The 22,232-nt window shown below is 49.3% G+C and overlaps 1 protein-coding gene across 1 annotated transcript in view; it reads right to left on the minus strand.

The window, feature by feature from the left end:
- Positions 1-22,232, minus strand: part of PLXDC1 (plexin domain containing 1) — a 67,866-nt gene that overhangs the window by 39,749 nt on the left and 5,885 nt on the right. Inside the window, exon 2 of the mRNA XM_004378017.1 lies at positions 17,680-17,858. Coding sequence (XP_004378074.1) covers positions 17,680-17,858 — 179 coding nt within the window. The remainder of the gene's footprint in view (positions 1-17,679; positions 17,859-22,232) is intronic.

Here is a 22,232-nt window from a genome sequence, read left to right on the forward strand (position 1 = left end):
TTTGGCCGCTGCTGCAGAGATGGGGCTGCTGACCCATGAGGAGCCCTGGGCTTCGTGGGTCATTAATCAGGTTGCCCAGCGGCGGTGGCTGCAGACACAGCAGAGCAGACAATGTTCTCCCTGCCAAGCTGCCAGCTGCCCAGCCAGCCCTTCCCCTGGGCCCAGCATGAGCAGGGACAGGAGGTTCCCGCCCTCCCCACCAGCCAGCAGGCAGACTCTGCTCTTCTGACAAGTGACACACTCTGGGGACCTGGGGTCAGGGCAGGGCTGGAGGGAAATGAGCTAAGAAAGTGGTGAGGGGTTATTTCCACCGCTACTGCCTTGCGTTCCACCTTCTTGCCTCCAGACTGCTTGCCCCTCTAATCCATCCTCCATACAGCTCTGGCAAACAAATCTGAAATATGTGTGTGGCCATGCAACTCTGCTTACAAGCCATCTGTGGCTCCCCACTGCTCTCAAGACAAAACCCAAACCTCTTAGCCTGGCATGCAATGGTCCACCATAAGCCACCCCCACGGTCCCTCTATCTTCACTTCTCACCCCTCCTCTCATCCCGCTATGCATCCTGTGCACCCACCCACCAGACCAGATGCCCCTGCCCGTCCTAAGTCACCATCAGTCACTCATGCCTTTGCACATGCTGGTCCTCCTGCAAGGAGCCCTGGTGGTAGAATGGTTAAGCTCTCAGCTGCTAACCGAAAGCTTGGTGGTTCAAGCCCACCAGTCACTCCATGGGAGAAAGATGTGGCAGTCTGCTTCCATAAAGATTACAGCCTAGGAAACCCTGTGGGGCAGTTCTACTTTCCTATAGGGTTGCTGAGTTAGAGTCGACTTGATGGCAATGGGTGTTTTGGTCCTCCTGCTTGGAATGACCTTCCTTGCCTTCTCCCCCTGCTCTTTCTAAGCTCAGCTTAAACATCACCTTCTTATTGTCCTTCTGCCCCTCCTTGCTGAAGGAGGACTCCATCCACTTGCAAATGGCCCCCACCATTTGTGTTCACGTATGCTCACATGCAAGCTATTCATGAGCATCACATGGGCCCCACCCTTGTTGGATTTCTGGTTCTACTTATGAAGGGAGCCACCCTGAAGCCATTGCCCCTGGGGGGAGGGCAATTGCTCATGCCAAGGGTGCTGCCTCCCATTGCTGCCACAGCCACCAGCCCTCCAAGTGGATGCACTGCCCTCCAGCTCTGTCCCCAGGCACCAAAGCAGCAGGGCTTATCCCAGAGCTTACAGCTTCCCTCGGGAAAGCAGCTCCTTCAGCTTCTGCCTCTCACCCCCTCACCCAGGATTAAACCAGTCCAGATGCTACCTCTTTTCCTCCTTGGTCTCCATCTCTCCTATCTCCACCTATCTCTGCTGGGGACCTCTACCACCAAAAAAAAAACAAAAAAAAAAAACTTGCCAAGAAACAAAACTCTGTGCATACCAACCATGCAAAGAAAGGCCCACAGAAATCCCCAGAAGAGTCTGATGTCCCCCAGCCTACTTCCTGGGATTCACATGGATTCACCTTGAAGCAAAAAAATATAGAGGCCCCTGAACAAACACAGTGTATCTGACATTCTGCAGGACCCCAACTCTGAAGCCAGTTTAGGCTCAGCTGGGACTGTCTGCCACAGCCAAGACTAGAGAGTATCTTTTTTTTTTTTTTTTGCCAGTTCAAACAAAAGAGTGTTTTATTAAAGGGCATCAGTGTCTTAGTTTCTTAGTGCTGCTATAACAGAAATACCTCAAGTGCGTGGCTTTAACAAGCAGAAATTTGTTTTCTCACAGTCTAGGAGGCTGGATGTTTGAGTTCAGGGCACCAGCTCTAGGGGAAGGCTCTGCTAGTCTGCTCCGGAGGAAAATCCCATCTCAGTTTCTCCAGTATTCTTCTCCACGTTCCCTCGCGATCTCCACATGGCAGTATCTTCCCCTCTGTGCTTGCTTGCTTGCTTCTCTGTGCCTAATTTGCTCTTTTATGTCGCAAAAGTGAGTAAGTTTAAAACACACCTTACACTGAAAATTGCCTTATTAACATGATAAAGAAAACCCTATTTCCAAATGGCATTACATCCATAGGTATAGGGGTTAGGATTCCAGCACATATTTTTGGAGGGACACAATTCAATCTATAACGATCAGTTAGCCTAAACGTTTTGTCTGAAGAAAGAAACCAAGTTTAGATGCTATTCAGCCCATCGTTTAAACAGAGTACATGCTCAGCTGGAGGACTTGAACAAATGAAAGACCACAAAGCATAGTTAGTAGAAGGCCTGCTGGTCTTTTACCTGTTTTATTGCTTCCACCATATGTTCTAGTGACCAGGAGGGGATCGTGTTATCAAACAAAGCAGGACAGCAGCGACGGTGAACAGGTGCTCTCAGGTATGGCTGGGATCAACTGAAGACAGCTTGGAACTGGAGCATGCCTGTGTTTAAAGCCACCGCTTTGAGGCTGATGGAAGGGTCTGGTGTCAGTCAGCCGGCTTCCTGGTTCTCACACTGTGAGAGGTTTTGCCAAACCTCCAAGCGTCTGACTCGAGGGCCCTGAACAGACACCACTCTTCTGCAGTTGTGGAGCCTAAGCAGATGCTGACATGTCTCTTTCTGCCCCTGCCTCACCTAAGAAACTGTCCCTTGGGCCGTGTGTCTCAACACTGACGTTTGAGGGTTCTTGGACAGAATCCTCTCATTCTTGGAGTTCCCCAAGGAGCCCTCCAATGGCACCTCTTAACTGACACAGAGTTTTAGTCTATTCTGACTCAAGGAGAGTCAGAAATTAAAGGAGCTGCTGCCTCTAGCTCCTAGGCAGATAATCTCTCCAACGAATCTGCATATGCCAAGGACAGCAAGGGCTTCCATACCTGAGGACCCCCTGTTCATGCCAGGCAGAGCAGAGCCAAAGCTCTGCTTCAGGTCTCAAAAGTGCCAAGTACAGCTGGCCTGCCAAGGGGGAAGCGCCAGGCAGACTCTGCCACAAGTCCCAAACAGACCCCCAGAAACCACCTCTACTGGCCCGGGGTGGCCTTGGTTATGCCCAGGACAGTGAAGTCAGGAGATGCATCCATTCAGAGCACTGGCCCAGGGAGGCTACATGGGGATGGGTGCAGCCTAGAAAGGTGGGGGCAACTCGGAGCGGGGATCATTTCCAGGCAGAGCCATGGACCAATTAATCCATGGAGGGAGCACCCACGAGACTGAGATGAAGAAGAAGGGAAGCTGGCATTTGCAGAGCTCCAACTGTCATGTGCGGAGCATTCCATATTCTTCTCTGCATGACAGCCCTAGGGGTCAGTACAAATTTTATAAGTGGGGAAACTGAGGCCCAAGAGCACATGACTATAAATGATGAGGCTGTGACAAGAACCAGGTTAGTCACACTCAAAGACAGTGACCTTTCCTTACTGTCTCTCAGATCCTTAGTCAACTGCCCACAGGAAGGCGACATGGGCCACTTGGCAGTCATTGGTTAAAGTCCCTTCCCTGCAGCCTCTCACATTGGAAGGGTTGTCAGGCTTTCTTCACGGAAGATCGCGCTCAGGGACTGTGTCAGGTTCATCTCCTCAACCCTGGCACCTACCTAGAGGAGGGCTTGGGCCCTGGCACATTGTGGGTGTTTGGGATCTGAATGAAGTTGAATCACAAGGATTCTGCAGCTGATGGTGCTGGAGGCTGTGCTGAAAACATGCAGTGTGGCCCTGACACGGAGAACATCCTTCCCCGATCACTGACAGCAAGTGACACAAAAGTCACTTGTGAAGGAACCAGCTGCCTCCTCGGGGAATCCATGTCCATGGGCGCTTCATATAGCTAGAATATTCTAGACACAGGAAGATGTCTCCAGATTCCCCATGCTCTTCTCTGAGCTGACAAACGGGATGCTTCAAGGTGTAAGTAAGAGAAACCATGGCTCAACCCAGCTTCAACATGAAAGAAATTTATTAGATCAAATGACTGAAAGGCAGCAGGTGCAGAATGCCAATGACTCTGATGTCATCAGAGCATCATTCTAAGTCTGACTGCCCGATGGTCCAAAGATGGCTGCCTGCAGCAACTGAGGCAATGTGTTTCCTTACTCACATTCAAAGAAAAAGACCTCTAACCAAGCGTGGAATATAAGACCTTCCCTTCAGTCTGATTGGGCCATCTGAATCACTCCTGGACTATCACAGGCACCAGGGCATGCCCAACTGGCTTAAATCAATCAGATCCCCCACTAGAACTAAGGGTCACGGTTCAGTTAGGAAGGGTGAATGGAAGTTGAGTGGACAAAAGCCAATATTCATGACATCAGGGTTGATTGGGAATGTGGCTTAATGATCTTCAAGAGCAAGTTCTTAAAAAAAAGAAGAAGTTCTTTAAGTCTCTCTCCTCTGCTCTTCTCAGCATGGACTTCGTTATAAGGCTGGTTCACTTTCTGTCACAAGATGGCTGACAGTGGCAACTGACCCTGTGCATCCAGGTATATGGGCAGCAGGAGAGGGAAAGTGCACAACTACCCAACCATTGACTGAAAGTACTTCCTTTCAAGATGACTGGGCCAATCTGCGTCACGTGCCCATCTCTGGACTAATTTATAGCCAGGGGAACACCAGATACTCAGCAGCTTAAGCCTCATCCAAACATTAGCTGGGGGATGGGGTTACCAAGGAGTCAACTTCCAAAATGCCATTCCTGATGTACAAGGGGGTAAGGTAAACCGTATGTTGGGGAGTCAATTACAATGTACAAAGCTGAGTAAGGTCTTGACTGTCTGGCCAGTATCCTCCAATCTATCCACATGCCCAACCGACCAAAACCCACTGTCATCAAGTCGATTCCGACTCATAGCAACCCTGTAGAACTGTGCCATAGAGTTTCCAAGGCCATAAATCTTTACAGAAGCTGACTGCCACATGTTTCTCCATCAGAGCAGCTAGTGGATTCAAACTGCCAACCTTCTGGTTACCAGCCAAGCGCTTAACCACTGCACCACTAGGGCTCCTTTTCCACATGCCCAGGGAGTCACAATTCTGCCAACTACTCAAGCCTTGCAGAATAAAAAAGAAGAGCCCCCATCTGGGGTGGGGGTCCTCTATTTCCTACATCAATTGTCTCTGCCTAGTTCTTTGTGATGGAGCCCTGGTGGTGCGGTGCTTAAGAGTTACAGCAAGCTATGGCTGCTAACCAAAAGGTCGGCAGTTTGAATCCACCAGCTGCTCCTTGGAAACTATGGAACGGTTCTACTCTGTCCTATAGGGTCACTATGAGTTGGAATCGACTTGAGGGCAATGGGTTTTGTTTCGTTTTTTTTTTTTTTTTTTTGGTGGGGGGTTAGTTCTTTGTAAAACCAGACCTTATCCAAGTTCCTCAGAGCAGAGTATCAGTGATGCAATTAAAAATGTCCCCATCCATTTAGGTGTTTCTGGAACCAGCCACTCAGTCTAGAATTTCTCATGCTCCTGGAATACCAGTGTTACACAGAACACTGCCTACTAAAATTCCAGACGTGACGTCATATTCAGAATGAAGTCCTTGTACTAGACACGTTTTAGGATGCCCCATCCCCAGCCCAAGGGCCTCTGCCACCCACCTACAGGCCCTGCTGAGTAACCACACCCATCCAAATTCTGTCCCACATGACCCTATGCTTCGTCAGCCAGGCTGATTGGACAGAGGTGGTCACCTGATACAAAGGCAGCCCGTCTATTGGAAGCCCACAACCTACAGCTTGTACAGCCTGAGCCAATCAGATTCCTTTCTTGGGAATGTGGAGTTGGGAAACAGAGAAATTGGTGGCAGGACAGCTGTGAGGGGCTGAGCTGAAATGTTTCAGAGGCTTAGGGGCTGAAGCCACCACATTTATTAGTGGTTACCAAGGGTGGGAGAAAGGAGGAAAGGGGGAATTTTTGCTCAGGGGGCACTGAGTTTATGTTAACGGTGGTAGAATGATTTGTAAAAGGATGGCAAAACTGGTTGCACCACTAGAAGAATGTAATCAATGTCACTGAATTGTACATGTAGAAATTGATGAGATGGTGTATGTTTTGTTATGCATATTTTCACCACAATAAAATTTTAAAAAAAATTTTTTTATTGTACTTTAGTTGAAAGTTTACAAAGCAAACTAGCTTCTCATTAAACAATAATTTTTTTATTTTTATTTTTTTATTGTTGTAGTTTAAACAAAGTTTACATTTCAAGTTATTCTCCCATACAAAAATTTATACATACATTGTTATGTGACCCTAATTGCTCTCCCCATACTGTGACAGCACACTCCTCCTTTCCACCGCTGATTCTCCATGTCCATTCAACCAGCTCCTATCCCTCTCTGCCTTCCCATTTTACCTCTGGACAGAAGCTGCTCATTTAGTCTCTTGTATCTACTTGAGCTAAGAGGCACACTCCTCACGAGTATCATTTTATGTCCCACAGTCCAGTCCAATCCCTGTCTGAAGAGTTGGCCTCGGAAATTGTTGTAGTACTGGGCTGATAGAGAATCCAAGGGACATGCTTTCCGGGGTTCCTCCAGTCTCAGTCAGACCATTTAGTCTGGTCTTCTTATTAGAATTTGAGTTCTGCACCCCACCTTTCTCCTGCTCCATCTGGGACTCTCTGTTGTGTTCCTTGTCAGGGCGGTCATTGGTGGTAGCTGGGCACCATCTAGCTCTTCTTGTCTCAGGCTGATGAAGTCTCTGGTTTATGTGGCCCTTTCTGTCTCTTGGGCTAATACTTTCCTTGTGTCTTTGGTGTTCTTCATTCTCCTTTACTCCAGGTGGTTGGGACCAATTGATGCATCTTAGATGGCCGCTTGCAAGCTTTTAAGACCCCAGATGCCACTCACCAAAGGAGGATGCCGAACATTTTCTTAATAAGCTTTGTTATGCCAATTGACCTAGATATCCCCTGAAAGCATGGTCCCCAGACCCCTACCCCTGCTACTCTGTCCCTCAAAGTGTTTGATTGTATTCAGGAAACTTCTCAGCTTTGGTTTAGTCCAGTTGTGCTGACTTCCCCTGTAGTGTGTGCTGTCCTTCCCTTCACCTGAGATAATTCTTATCTACTATTAGTTAGTGAATAACCCTCACCCTCCCTCCCCACCCTAGTAACCATCAAAGAATGTTTTCTTCTGTGTTTAAATCTTTTCTTGAGTTCTTATAATAGTGGTCTTATACAATATTTGTCCTTCTGTGACTGACTAAATTCACTCAGCATAATGACCTCCAGATTCCTCCATATTATGTTTCACGGCTTCATCTTTGTTCTTTATCGTTGCGTAGTATTCCATTGTATGGATATACTATGATTTGTTTATTCATTCGTCCGTTGATGGGCACCTAAGTTGTTTCCAGCTTTTTGCTATTGTGAACAGTGCTGCAATGAACATGGGTGTGCACATATCTATTTGTGTGACGGCTCTTATTTCTCTAGGATATATTCCAAGGAGCAAGATAGCTGGATGGTATGGTACTTCTATTTCTAGCTTTTTAAGGAAGTGCCAAATCGATTTCCAAAGTGATTGTACCATTTTATATTCCCACCAGTCCCAGTCTCTCCACAACCTCTCCAGCATTTATTATTTTGTGTTTTTTGGATTAATGCTAGCCTTGTTGGAGTGAGATGATATCTCACTGTAGTTCTGATCTGCATTTCTCTAATGGCTAATGATCATGAGCATTTCTTTATAAACAATAAATTTTTTTTAAAAAGGATTTAGAGGCAGTGCCTGGCAGTGAACCTGACTGAGGAATTCCCACGATTCACAACCCATCATCACATGACATCTGCCGTCTGCAGGGAAGTCCCATGACCCAGAGAGCAGCCTTCCAGGCGCTGTGGACTGGAGGCTAGAAGCCTCAGCTGGAAGGTATAACTGGGGGGACCTGACAATTGCTGAGCATCAGGGAGCAAGTGTAGCACGAACCAGACCACTTGGCAAGTCTACCAAAGGGAGCCACTTTTCCTCAAGATGCACACGAGAAGCCTTAGTCAATAATCCACACTCGTTTTGAGCAGTAGCCTGATGTGGAACAGTGGTTTTCAAACATTTTTGGCCATGAAACCCTATCTTCCAAATAATCTTCCATGAAAGCTCAGTACATAAAGCATATCAAAGTAAAGTCACTCTGGGGGAGGAAAAGAGAGGGGCCTAGAGCCCTGCCTGCTGGGCTACTTCCTTGTCCACCACCCTCTATCCCAGCCTGTGAAGCACCTCTGGGAAAGCTTAGGGTTACGTGGAGAGCAATTTGACAACCACTGCTATAGGACCAAGTGCATGTGCTGTGGAGTCAGACAGACCTGAGTTCAAAAACAGGCTCCTTTACATAATGTTTTTATTGACTGCTGTCGAGTTGACCCTGACTCATGGGGACCCTGGTACAATGGGATCAGACCATTGTTATCCATAGGGTTTTCAATAACTGATTTTTTTTGGGAAATAGACTGCCAGGCCTTTCTTCCTAGTCTACCTTAGTCTGGAAGCTTTGCTGAAATCTGTCCAGCATCATAGCAACACGCAAGCCTCCACTGACAGACGTGTGGTGGCTGAGAGGTACATTGTCCGGGAATTGAATCCTGGCCTCCTGCATGAGAGGCAAGAACTCTACCATTGAACCACTACTGCCCTCATCCGTTACATAGTAGTTTGGTGGGAAACATTACTCTCCTCTCCGAGGTTCAGTTCCCTCATCAGTAACCTTCCTTGCAGAGTTCTTGTGAGAATTAGCCAAAAGATACTAATGTAAAGCTCTAAGCCCAGTGCCTGTTCACAGCAGGTGTTTGATAAGCAGGAGCTATTCTGATAATTTTGTTGGACCTTTCCAGGAAAGGTCTTGATTGTGGAGGCTGCCTCCTCAAAATGATCTCCAGCTCCATCCTAAACGTCTGCTGTTACAATGCTTCTTCCACCTCAATTATTCATGCTCGGAGGCCCCCGCCAGGCACTTCATTTCTGACAGTGGGGAGGCATTTACCTTGGCTGAGCTCAAGACGTTTCTGGACAGGAACTCCCGCTAAGCTGTCACCATCAGCCGGTCACATGCCAGCCAACTGGCAAGTGGAAATGCTGGGGCAGGCAACCAAGGGCGCCCTGCAGGGACTGCTGGAGAGGCTTGGCCAGTGAGGCTTGTCAGGATGGCACTCCAAGCAGCTGGGTCCAACCCAGGAGGCAATGATGGGTCTATTGGGGGGAGGCAGCCTCCCAATCCCTGCCTTTGCTGTTCCGTAAGGTCTTACAAGACCAGCAGACCAACCAACAGTGCTCCAGGGACCAGCAGCATCAGCATCACCTGGGAGCGTGTTAGAAATGCAGAATCCTGGGCCCAGCCCCAAACCTGCTGAAACAGAGCCTACATTTGAACAAGCTTCCCAGGGGACTCTTATGTACATTAAAATTTAAGAAGCAGTGGTCTAGAAGCACTGCTCTGTCTGTACCAACATGTCACTCATTTTTTATCCCCAAGGAGATGGTGGTTAAGAGCTCGGACTCTGAAAACAGTAAGACCTGTGTTCTTGTCTCACTAGCTATGTGATCTTGAGTGAGAAAATTTACCTCTCTGTTCCCTCACAGGTAAGGAGGGCGTAAACTATTAGAAACACCTATTCCATGGTAGGATTAAATATAAAGCCATAGAATGGGGCCAGCACTCAGGAAGGGCTCCTTTAACGTCAGCTGTTATTATTATTTTCCCTCATCTTCTGTATCTGCCCAATAATGCCCCGTCTGCCCCTCTGGAGGTACTCGCACCTCAGGTTAAAAGAAGCCCACACAGAACACTTGTCATCACAGAAGTGCTCATGTGATTTTTCTTCTCAGTAGGATGTCATGAAGCCATTACAAATGATGGTTTACCTGGAGAGGGAGGGGCCCAGACTAGACAAAGGAGCTCTTGCACTGATGCTGAGGGCCCAGGATAGGAGATGTCAGTGTGGGTGAGGCTGCCCTAAGAAGGCCCTGGATATGGGGAGTGGGGAGGGTATTGGACCAGGCTTGGAAGGATGGTGTGGATTGGCTTTCTGGCCAAAGCATTTCTTTCTTTTTTTAATTGTACTTTAGATGAAGGTTTACAGAACAAACAGCTTCTCATTAAACAGTTAGTACACATATTGTTTTTTGACAATGGTTAACAACCCCACGACATGTCAACACTGTCCCTTCTCAACCTTGGGTTCCCTATTACCAGCTTTCCTGTCCCCACCTGCCTTCTAGTCCTTATCCCTGGACTGTTGTGCCCCATTAGTCTCGTTTTGTTTTATGGGGCTGTCCAATCTTTGGCTGAACGATGAGCCTCGGGAGTGACTTCATTACTGAGCTAAAAGGGTGTCAGGGGGCCATACTTTTGGGGTTTCTCCAGTCTCTGTCAGGCCAGTAAGTCTGGTCTTTTTTGTGAGTTAGAATGCCAAAGCATTTCTTAATGTCCCCAACACATCATGGAAATGGGAGAACAATCTTATCCTGGTGCTGATGCAACATGTGGATTTTTTAAGGGACATCAGCCAACCAGAGATTTTTGACAGCAAAATATATATCATATTATCACAGAGAATCAGAACAACAAGGAAAAACAAAACCCAGTCTCCCCCATCTCTCATCTGGTCCCATGTTGGCCTATTTCCTTCTAGTCTTTTTTCCTATGCAAATATTTTTACATAGTTATAATCCTACTGATCATATAGTTTTGTGGATTGCTTTTGCTGCTTTTCATGATGTCTTAAGCAGTTTTCGGTGTTAACCTGGCTTTTCTAGCCATCATCTGTAATGGCTTCATGACATTCCATTGAGAAGGAAAATCACAGTTTTCTTAACTGCTTCTCTATTGTTGGGCATTTAGGTAGCTTCCAGTTTTTATGCTCTTATAAATACTACTGTGATGAATTTATAGATACATTTTCCATGTCTTGAATTATTTCCCCTGCTTTGAAGCGTTTGGCATAAGGCAATGCTTTTCAGACTTTGATGTGCATATAAATCGCCTGAGAATCAGATTCTGGTTCTGCTGATCTGAGGGGCCTGAGGTTCTGCATTTCTAACAAGCTCCCAGGCCTTGCTGATGCTGCTAGTCCCCACCACATTTTGTGGAGTCGTGAGGATATCAAACGTAGTACCTGAAGCTTCAAGGTCAGGAAATTCTCTTTTGTTACTGCGGTCCTATTTTTATACTCCCAGGTAAGGCCTGGAGAAAAAAAGTGTTACCTTTTTTCCTAGACCTTCTTGGTTAACTTCCTCAACCAATTAGCTCATCCGATTTTCAAAACAACTGTACGAGGTATTATCAGTCCCATCTGACAGATGAGGAAACTGAGGCTCAGAACGATGACTTGACAAGGATGCACACTATCTATCTTACTTGGGACCACGACAGGGTGACCAAATGTTCCAGTTTGCCTAGGACAGAGGAGTTTCCCAGGACTTGGAACGTTCAGGAGCAAAACCAGGATCTTCCTGGGAAAGCTGGGATGGTTCGTCACTCTAGACCAAAGCCTGACTCAGCGTCAGCTAATGCCTATCATTCCCAACCCTGTGCCAGGCCCTTTACGTACATTACTGGACAACACTTTCGCAACAGCACTTAGACTATGGCATCCCTGTTTGACAATGAAGAAATGGGCTCAGAGGGCTTAAGGAACTTGCCCAAGGAGAAAGGAAAAGGGTCATTAAGAGGGCCTGGAAGTGGGAGACAAATTGCCTGGAGCTAGCCAGGAAAGGCACTGTGGCACCTTCCAGAGCACCAAGAGGGGGAGGGGTAGCCAGCGTGGCCTGAGAACCCAACATGTGCCCCACATTTTGCTCTTGAATCTCAACCCTGTAAGATCAATATTAACCATCCCGTTTGGGAAAACCGAGGCTAGCAGGGCCTCAGAACTTCGGACTCAATTAACTAAGGGTTAAGTGTCTGGCCCAAGGCCACACAGCTGGTACACATCAGAGCCAAGCAGGGACTCTTTCCACAGCGCTGGAGGCTGGCTGTCTGGATCCCACCTTCCACCTCCCTGGACATCCTTTCCTCTCACAAACTCACTGATCTTCTCTCTCTTCAAAACTTGGCTCACAACTTTCCCCTCCCTCCATCCACCCCATACTCTACCCTCCTCACCCTGATCCCTTCCCTGGAGCACACTGGTACGGTGGGGCTCTTCAGGGTACACTGCTTGCCGTTGTGTGTCTGTATGCTAAGAGTCTGTCTGTCTGTCCCATCTCCCCAGGCCCTTAGATCTGGGGGTCTCCTTTTGTAGGAGCTATGGACTTGCCACCTTTGGAAAGCTATAGAAACCAAGGAGGCATTGCGTTCACTTATCCCTCTCCCTGCCTTGGGTGACGTGATGCCTGCCCCGAGGCAGGGTCCCTCCACATGCCTGGGCCCTGCCGTGGTGGATGGACGAGCTAGGAAGTTTTCTTGGGCCAGAGAGGAGCGAGGAATTCAGGGAAGTTGGGCCAGGGGGAAAGATGGGGGTGGGAGGTGAGGAGTCTTCTATGGAGTAAAGGAGGGGACCTTCCAGCTTCCAAATTGGAATGTCCTTAAGCTTGGTTCCTCCCAAACTCTGGCTCCAGACTTGAACCATGAAATCAAGAAAAGCTTGGAGTAGGATTTGGAAATCTCCAGGCTGGAAAAGAAGCTTTGTCCAAGGCCACCCCTTCCAGAGAACAAGTTGTGGCACATTTCGGGGTCTCTGACTTAGCATTATAACTCCCTCCCACCCTCCCGCCACACACACAACCTCCTGCCAAAAAAAAAAAAAAAAAAAAAATCCCAGCGTCTCCAGGGCCTCAGGATTAGGCTTGGTAGAAAATCTCTGAAAAGCTTGAGTTCAGACAAGAGTCTTATTTCCACTGGGATGTGGTGGTGGAATGGGTATAGGAATAAACTCCGAGAAGGAGATGGTTCTGACCAGAGGCCTCAGAGCTGCTGGCTCACCCTGGGATGGGGGCAGGGCTGGAAGCCCCAAGGCCTCCAAAGCAAGATGCTCTGAGCTATAAAGCAACACTGCCATGAGGTAGATGGGCAGAGAGGGCTGGGCTAGAGAAGGCCTGGATGGGGAACTGGGCAGAAGAATTGGACAGAAGGGACCGAGTAGGAAGGCTGACCTCAGGGGACTAGGCAAGAGGGACTGGGCTGGAAGGGAAGCCCGAAGGAACAATGGTGGGAGGTGAGGGGGCACTGGGGTGGGTGTGGGGGAGGCAAAAAAAAAGTCAGCCCATTGGTATGGCCCTCAGCCCCTTGATGTGGCCCTAGAGCAGAGGGAACCAGAGCTGGTTCCTGTTGACCCAAAGCAGGCTGTGATATGGATGCACAGTGCAAGTGTTTTCCTGTTGAGACCCAACAAAACTCTAAACAGACCAAATCAAACTTGCTGAAATCACCCCTTCCTGCCACTTTCCTCTCCAATTGCTTACCCCTTGCTGCCAAGCCACTGTCTAGATCAGATTTGCTTGGCACAAAGATTTGCCCAGCTCTCAAAGATGCTGACCAGAGACACTTTCCAGAGACACTGAGAAGTAGGTGTCTCTGGGCCCCTCTTCTGGGCTCCTGCCAAGGCCAAGGCTTCCCGTTACCCAGTTTAGGGGCGGGTAGACAGCTGGAGGAATCCCTGGTGCTGCAAATGGTTAATGAGCTCAGCTGCTAACCAAAAGGCACCTCGGAAGAAAGTCCTGGTGATCTGCTTTCAGAAAATCAGCCATTGAAAATCTTATGGGGCACAGTTCTACTCTGACACACACGGGGCTGCCATGAGCATGAGTTGGAATCAACTCCAAGGCAACTGCTTTGAGTTTTTTGTTTTGTTTTGCTTTGTTTTTTTAAGACAGCTGTGGTGGGGGTGGTGGTAGTGAGGTCTGGCTGTGCTGAAGGGGGGTGATCATCAGGCCTAATGGGTTTGAGGTGGAGTAGGGCTGAAACTCAGCCCTCTCTGAGGATTCAGGCACAGACCACCCAGGTCGTGGGTGTGAGCACACACATGCTCTGGCATGTGAGCAAGCACCAATGTTCTCTTATATGTGTGTGAATCTGAGAGTCAGAGTAGGGGTCCTTAGAGGCCACTGAGTTCAATAGCCACCCAGTGAAGAACCTCTTCTCTTCAACAACAGCCACCCAGTGCAGAACCTCTCCTCCAACAACAGCCACCCAGTGCAGAACCTCTTCTTTTCAACAACTATCAGTGCAGAACCTCTCCTTCAACAACAGCCACCCAGTGCAGAACCTCTCCTCCAACAACAGTCACCCAGTGCAGAACCTCTCCTCCAACAACAGCCACCCAGTGCAGAACCTCTCCTCCAACAACAGCCACCCAGTGCAGAACCTCTCCTCCAACAACAGCCACCCAGTGCAGAACCTCTCCTCCAACAACAGCCACCCAGTGCAGAACCTCTCCTCCAACAACAGCCACCCAGTGCAGAACCTCTCCTCCAACAACAGCCACCCAGTGCAGAACCTCTCCTCCAACAACAGCCACCCAGTGCAGAACCTCTCCTCCAACAACAGCCACCCAGTGCAGAACCTCTCCTCCAACAACAGCCACCCAGTGCAGAACCTCTCCTCCAACAACAGCCACCCAGTGCAGAACCTCTCCTCCAACAACAGCCACCCAGTGCAGAACCTCTCCTCCAGCAACAGCCACCCAGTGCAGAACCTCTCCTCCAGCAACAGCCACCCAGTGCAGAACCTCTCCTCCAGCAACAGCCACTCAGTGCAGAACCTCTCCTCCAGCAACAGCCATGCAGTGCAGAACCTCTTCTCTTCAACAACCCTGTCCTTGGAAGCCTCAGCGGAGAAGGTGATCCCTGTTTCTTTCATTCATTCAAACCAGGAGCACCTACCAGGTGCCAGGCACTGCCCCAGCTCTCATGGTGCTTACCTTCCAGAGGGAAGACAGGCAATACAACCAAATAAATAGATAATTCAACATAGGGAGTGATAAGTGCTGTGGAGATAAAGAGTCTATTCCCTCTGCCCCAGTCACAGCCCTGCAGCTATTAGAAAACAGCCATGACTAGAGCCTTCTCTACGCAGGCTAAATATCCCAAACTCCTTCAACTGTTCCTCCTGGGTCAAGGGCCCAGGTCTATTCACCATCCTGGCTGCTCTCCCCAGGACTCCTCTGGTTTCTAGATAACCATCTGAAAGGGGGGCACAAACCACCAGTGGTGGTCAGGCCAGGGAATACGCCACAGGATTCCCACAGGCCCAGCCCTGGTCCCTGAATTCCATGGGTTTCCATGTGTTTCCACGAGCTCTATGGACTTTCCCACCTCTGTTCTTGGCAACTACTCTACACTCCTGACTCATGCACAGCCCACAGGCCATGAAAATCCCCAAGTCTTCTCCTTATGAACTGCTGTTAAACTACATCTCTCCCAACTCAATTTAAACCTAAGTGCCAGAATTTATATTTATCCTGGAAGTTTCATCTGACTCGAAGAAGATGATCATTCCAGCCTGGGAAGAGGTCTTCCAGGTTCCTGACATGTTTTCTGAACTCTCTCTTCCAGCTGAGTTACCTCTGAAAGCCCAATCCTCCTATCTTCTCGGGCTTCCTCCACATCGTCAGTAAAAATGGTGGGAAGGGCAGAGCTCAGGACAACCCCTCAGGCAGCGAGAGGGGCCTCCTTCCAGGGGTGTGTGGCTGCTGAAAGGGTCATGAAACCCCCAACTGCATTTCTCCATCTTGTCTAGAAGAGAGATGGTGGGAGCCTCAGGCTCCAGGACAGCCAGGCGATGCCCGAGAAGTCCTCATGTTCTGGAGATCAGCTTTTGAATCGGCTTGAGATGCTATAGATCAGAAGGTCCCACACCAGCAGAATCACTCGGGGAACTTTTAAAGAAACTAATTCCAAAGCTCCATCTCCAGTGTTTCTGAACCAGTCGGTCCAGGGTGGAGCTGGAGAATCTGTGTTGTTGGTTTTTAAACCCTGGTGTTATTGAATCCATACTGCCTCGCAATGATCCCCACTTCCGTTTCTGAACGCCCACAGGCAATTGCTTCCAGAATTCCATGTCTCTGTGGCTCTCTTCTACAAGGTCCTCTCTGCATAGTCTGGACCATACCCCTCCTGACCATGGTACCTGGCCCAGAGCAGGTGCTCAGTTATTCAACCAATGGTCCAGGGGGTGAGGGGAGCTGCCAGTGCCCCTTACTCAGATCCCCCCTCCTGCCCTGGCCTTCCACTCCATCCTCCCACCGTGGCTGCCTTGCTGTTTGGTTCTGTGAGGTTGAGAAGACAGGGCAGAATGGGAAGGGAACAGGGCTGCGTTCTCTGAGGTTCCGCCTCAGGGCCAAGACTAGGGTGAGGTAATCAAGACACTCACCTCAGGCGTAACATTGAAGTGGCCTCCCAGAAACTCAGTAATCAGGATCAATAACGTTTGAATGTAATTATTTTTTAAAAATTAAAATTAATGCAAAAACATCCATGATGAACAAAACATCAAATTGTTAAATAAACAAATTTTTTAAATAACAGTGCTGTGTCAAGCCCCATTGGCATCTGAGGTAAAAGAAAACATCAATACTAAGGCCCTCCCCTTTTCTTCAACCTCTCCCTCCTGCTCTAGCTTGTCATGGTCCTCCACGTTTCTCAGCTTTCTTGGCTCTTCTTTCAGGGCCAAGCTTTTGTGACTATCTGCGTGTATTGCTTTGATTTAAAAAAACAGCTATTAAAACATACAGAAATACATACCGAGAAGCATATCCCCTTGTTGCTTCTTCTCGCTTCACAGTTTTTCTGTGTCTTGAGGATCTACCCTCTTTGCTCCCTGCCTACACACACAGCCACATGCACATTCATCACAAAAACCCACTGTCATCAAGTTAATTCTGACTCACCGCAACCCCATGTGTTACAGTACAGAACTGCTCCATAGGGTTTTCTGGGCTGCAGTCTTTACAGAAGCACATCACCAGGCCCTTCTTCCATGGCGCCAACCTTTAGGTTAGTAGTTGAGTGCAAACCATTTGTACCACCCAAGGACCTCACAGTCATCATAGACCCTCACGAACAGTCCACAGTGACAGACACATACAAGCAAAGGTGCAGAATACACAAACCCCTCAGACACACCCCCCCCAGAAACACACGATGATAGTCACCCACAGACACGCAGAGGCCTCCGTCGGCCTCCCGGAGATCAAGGCCAGACGCTGTAAGGATGGTATTCCTCCTGGCTTCTGGTCCGCTTGACCCTCTCCTCCCTGCACTGCCCCCTAGAATAGCCCCAAGACAAAGGGAGTTCATTCCTCCATCTTCACCGTCATTACTTTCTCTTCTCTCCCACTCAGAGTGCCCTTCCCTTAGGCTGAGCAGCCTGTGCCTCTGCAGCCACGGACCCTCTTGGGCCACATAGTCTGTAGATGGGGCAGCAATGGGATGGGGGAGGGGCCAGAGCTGGTAGCTGGGGAGGTGACTAAGTCGAAGCCCTAGGAAATGGAAGAGTCCAGTATCACGAACCCTGGGCTCTGGTTTCAGCTCTGCCATGACCATGCTGTGCATCCTTGAGCAAGTCACTTCACCTCTCTGGGTCAGGAGGAGGGAGGCAGCCTATGAAGCTGTGAGATGCTATGATTTTATGACCCACGCTGGGCCCTGTTTCCATCCTCTCCCCTGGAATCCCTCTCTCCACTCCAAGGATTTGTGATTTGTGTGTCTGACAAGCATACATGCCCCACAGGAAAGCCCCGCACTCCTGGCTTCCCTCCCCCTCCACACTCCTCCAGGACTCACCACCACCCTGGTCCCATTGTTCGGCAGCGTGTCGATGGCCAGGGTGCCCCCGCCCAGGTCCTGGCTCAGCTGGGTCCTGTCCGGCTCCGATACCAGCCTAGGGCTCTCCCGGGCTCTCCGCCTCCAGCCCTGCGTGGTGCCCTTGGTGGCCCATCCAGGGCCTCGGCCTGCATCCTGACCTGGGGGAAGGGGACAGAAAACGGAGTCCCAGCAGTTCAGAGTGAAGGTCCAGGAGGGAGAATAGCCCACTTACTCCGCAGAAGCCCAACAGCATGCCACTGTTGAGTTTTGCAATACTTGAGCAACCAGCTGGGAGATGCCCAGCATGTACCGAGAGCCGTGTGCCCAGCTCTGTGCCAAGCACTTTGCATGCACAACCCTTTTAATCATCACACGAGCCCTCCAGGTAGATATGATTCTCCCCATTTTGCAGACAAGGAAACAAGAGGCTCACAGATATTAAAGAAGATCACACACACAGCTGGTTAGAGACGGAGATAAGTTTCAAACCCAGGTGGATCTGCCTCTAAAGGGGTGATTACTGTCTTCCCAACCTCAGCTGGAATCATCAGGGGAGCTTTAAAACTCCTGATGTCTGGGTCCCACCCCAGTTCTCATGTAATTGGTCTATGGTGTGGCCTGGACATTTGGATTCTTAAAAGCTCCCCAGGGGAGTTTTTGAGAAACCCTGGAGTTAAAGAGCACTGCAGACAAGGATGAGAACCACTGCCCTGGAACCCTCCAAACCAGTTCCTTATTTCTCTGCCAGAAATAGCACATAATTCCATATTCCAGGGAATTCGGGGGACTAGAAGCCAGAGAGCAGAGTTCTTTTAATGCAAGGTTTCTCAACCTCAGCAATATTGAGATTTGGGGCTGGATAATTTGTTGTGGGGGCTGTCCTGTGCATTATAAGATGTTTAGGAGCATCCATTGCCTCTACATACTAGGTGTCAGTAGCACCCACCTCCCAGATTGTAACAACTGAGGATGTCTCCAGACATTGCCAAACGTCTCCTAGGAGACAAAATCGCCACTCCCCTGCCTCATTGAGAACCACTGCTTTAGTTCTATCACTATCTTCAAACACCTTAACCAAGTCACTTCCCTATAAAACAAGGAGATTAGAGACAATCAAGGATAGCAAATAGGTTATCATCTTGCAGGGTCCTCATTCCTGAGGGATAACCTCTAAACCCTTGGAATTTCCCCAGTGATATGAGTCTTTGTTATCCATGAGGACTCCAGACCACACCTGAGGGTTTATGCTAATGAATGACTCTTGTTGGGTGGGCACTGTCTGTGCTGGCCACAAAGACCCACCACATGATATCAGCCCAACTCTGGGGAGGGGGGCTGGAGATTGAGTTCAAACACATGATCAGTAATTCAATCAATCATGCCTGCATAATTGTTGTTAGGTGCCATCAAGTTGATTTCAACTCATAGCAACCCCATGTGACAGAGCTTGATCACTGAGCCACCAGGGCTTCTTGCCTACGTAATACCCATTGCCGTCAAGTTGATTCCCTATAGGACAGGGTAGAACTGCCCCATAGGGTTTCCAAGGAGTAGCTGGTGGATTCGAACCGCCAACCTTTTGGTTAACAGCCAAACTCATAACCACTGTGCCACCAGGGCCAACATAACAGAACCCCAATAAAAGCTCTGGACACTGAAGCTTGGTGAGTTTCCTGGTTGGTGAAAGACATCACTGAAAGACAATGATGACGGGTCCCTTTTTGGGGCATAGAAGCTCTATATTGAGAACTCTCCCTATGGGTCCTATGGATTTTGCTCCATGGGTCTCTTCATTTGTATTCTTTTTGCTGAAATAAAGCTGTAATCCTAAGTATAGCACTTTCTTGAGTTCTATGAGTCATTCTACTGAATTATCGAACTCTAGGGAGTGATAAAGCAGCCCTGGTGGCACAGCAGTTAAGCACTTGACTGCTAAATGAAAGGTTGGCAGTTGGAACCCACCCAGCGGCTCTGTGGGAAAAGACCTAGTGATTTGCTTCCGTAAAGATTACAGCCTAGGAAATCCTATGAAGCAGTCCTACTCCGTCATATGGGGTCACTATGAGTCAAAATTGACTTGACAGCACCCAGCAACAACAACGAGGGGTGATAGAAATCCCCAAATTTGTATCCACTGGGTCAGAAGTGAAGGTGTGTGGGGACCCCAAACTTGTGCCTGGAGTCTGAAGTCTTGGGTAGACTTGGCAGACTGGAGGACTGTGCCCTTTAACTTGTGGGATCTAACCTACCTCTGGGGTTGGGGTCAGAGGAAGAAGTGCTGCATCTGCAGCCAGCGTCAGAGAGGATATTTAGATTTAAAGTTCCAGTTGGCCTCAGCGAATACAGAGAGAGTAACAGCCACCCTTCATACATCTCGGATGCCACCTCCAATCAATTAGTGACAACCAGAAGCACTTTAATTGAGAATTCAGAGGCTCTGTTTGTGTTTAGTGGGAAAGACTGTCATGATCAATTAGCAATGTCTACTGTGGGCACAGAATTAGAAAGGGGCCATGCACAGGCCATTTAGTAGCCATTCCTAGACTGGATGTTCTCTCCAGCTCCTTCAGGTCGTAAATCTTATTCTAAATGACACAAAAACCATCCTTCTCTGTTTCAGAAAGATGTGCTTTATTTTGTCACTCCAACTTACATCCAATATCATTGAGCTACTATGAATGTGTGTATGAGACACAGGCCACCAGAGAGGTGGATCTGATATTCCCCACCTGTGGCCTTCTTTAATTCCAGGCCTACTCCTGTGTCAAATGCCCTTCTCCACTGCTGCCTGCCACACCCCATTCCCCAGAGCGCCTGGATGTGGTGACCTCCCTCCAAGCACCCACTGGTGCTCTGACTATGTGCCTGTTGCCCCAGTAGACTTGAGTTCCCAGGACTCCCCCCATCTTCTTCAAATATCTACCCTGAGTGCCTAGCAAGCAGTAGGCGCTCAGTCTCTGCATGACTTGAGAGCACAATACTGGGGGTAACTCTGGGGAGCCAGCAAGGACAGAGGTTGAAATCAGGTGTGGCCAGGACCAGGCCTGGGGTTGGGGCCAGGACTTTCTGCTGTGGGGCCCTGGTTTGTCATTAGACATTTTATCCAATTAAGTCATTCTTGGCTGCTGGTGCCTGCTGGGCCCTTGCCGGCCCCCTCTTACTTCTCTGCCCCTAATCACAACCAGATGCTCCTGGAGAATGTGGAGAGAAGGATGGTCCCCAGGCCCCCTTCTCAAGATGCCCACTGGCTGCCCACAGATGGACCTGAGCCAGTGCTGGGAAGGCAGCCTGCCCACTGCCTAGACCCCAAGCCAGGGCTGCTAGCCCCTCTTGGGTGGGGCCGACAGCTGCCTCTGGAGACAGAACTGTTTGTGCTGGGCTGGTCCGCCTGGCTCCCTGGGTCCTCCTGTAAGCAGCCCTAGGTCTGGGCAGGAGCCAGGATAGGGAGGGAGCATGTGCAGAACAAGTGGAGAAGCTCAGCTGGCCCAAAGGGGGGCTGTTAGGGATCTACAGGCATCAGCAAAGCTGGAACTGACATAGGAGGGTGCCTGGATGGTGGAGGTCTGGGGAGAGAGCAGGAAGGGGGAGCCCAGCCAGAAGCGGGGCAGGGAGAAGACACCTGGGCTGACGTCTCAGTCCTGCCACCCACAAGCTGTGCAACCTTGGACCCATCAGTTGGCCTAGAAAGCCTAGTTTCCTCATCACGAAAATGGGGATGACTTTCATGCCTACAGTGTAGGCTGTCATGAGTGTCAGGTAAGAAACATGAATTTTGTTTTATAAATAGAAGAGGCCTCAGGACCGGGGCCAGGGATAAAGACTCCATGAAAGAGGGTAGGGCAAGACAGAGAGAGAGAGAGAGAGAGGTTGTCGAGGAACCACGCCCTACCCTGGCCCAGCCCTGACTCTTACCCTCCTGACCCATACTGCATCTGTCCCCTGCCACGCTTCCCTTTCCCAGTTGGCTGGGACAGGACTTCACCCCCACAACTCATGAAAGGAGCCAACACAGCTGGTCACTCACATGTGCGTGTGTAGGGGCCCACGTGCCCACGCACGCACCGAAAGAAGACTTGCTGGAAGGCCTTGGCGCTCCTCCCTGGGTGCTCACACATGTTACACACCTATCCACTCTTGGCCACTCCCTGCCCCACCTTCGGCCTACCCTCAGAGAGCTCCATCTTCCCAGCACCTGTTCCATCCCTGTGCGTGTCAGAGTGTACCTGACTGTGTGGAATGGCAAGAAGCTTCCAGAACACAAGCTGTTCATTCATTCACTCAGGGCCTCAAGTAGAGTACAGACTAGAGGAGTGTCATAATAATAGTGATAACACAAATGATAGTTAACTTTAAAAGAATGTTTACTATGTGCCAGGCACTATTCCAAGTGCTTTAAGCACATTAACTCATCTGATGCCGGCAAGAACCCCGTGAGCGAGGTGGGGCTGTTGTGTGGTCAGCTGCCGTCAAATCGATTCCAACTCCTGGCGACCCTCTGTATGCAGAGTAAAACTGCCCTGTAGGGTTTTCAA

Source organism: Trichechus manatus, unplaced genomic scaffold (assembly GCF_000243295.1).
Source record: "Trichechus manatus latirostris isolate Lorelei unplaced genomic scaffold, TriManLat1.0 scaffold00054, whole genome shotgun sequence".
In the NCBI taxonomy this organism is placed as follows: domain Eukaryota; kingdom Metazoa; phylum Chordata; class Mammalia; order Sirenia; family Trichechidae; genus Trichechus; species Trichechus manatus.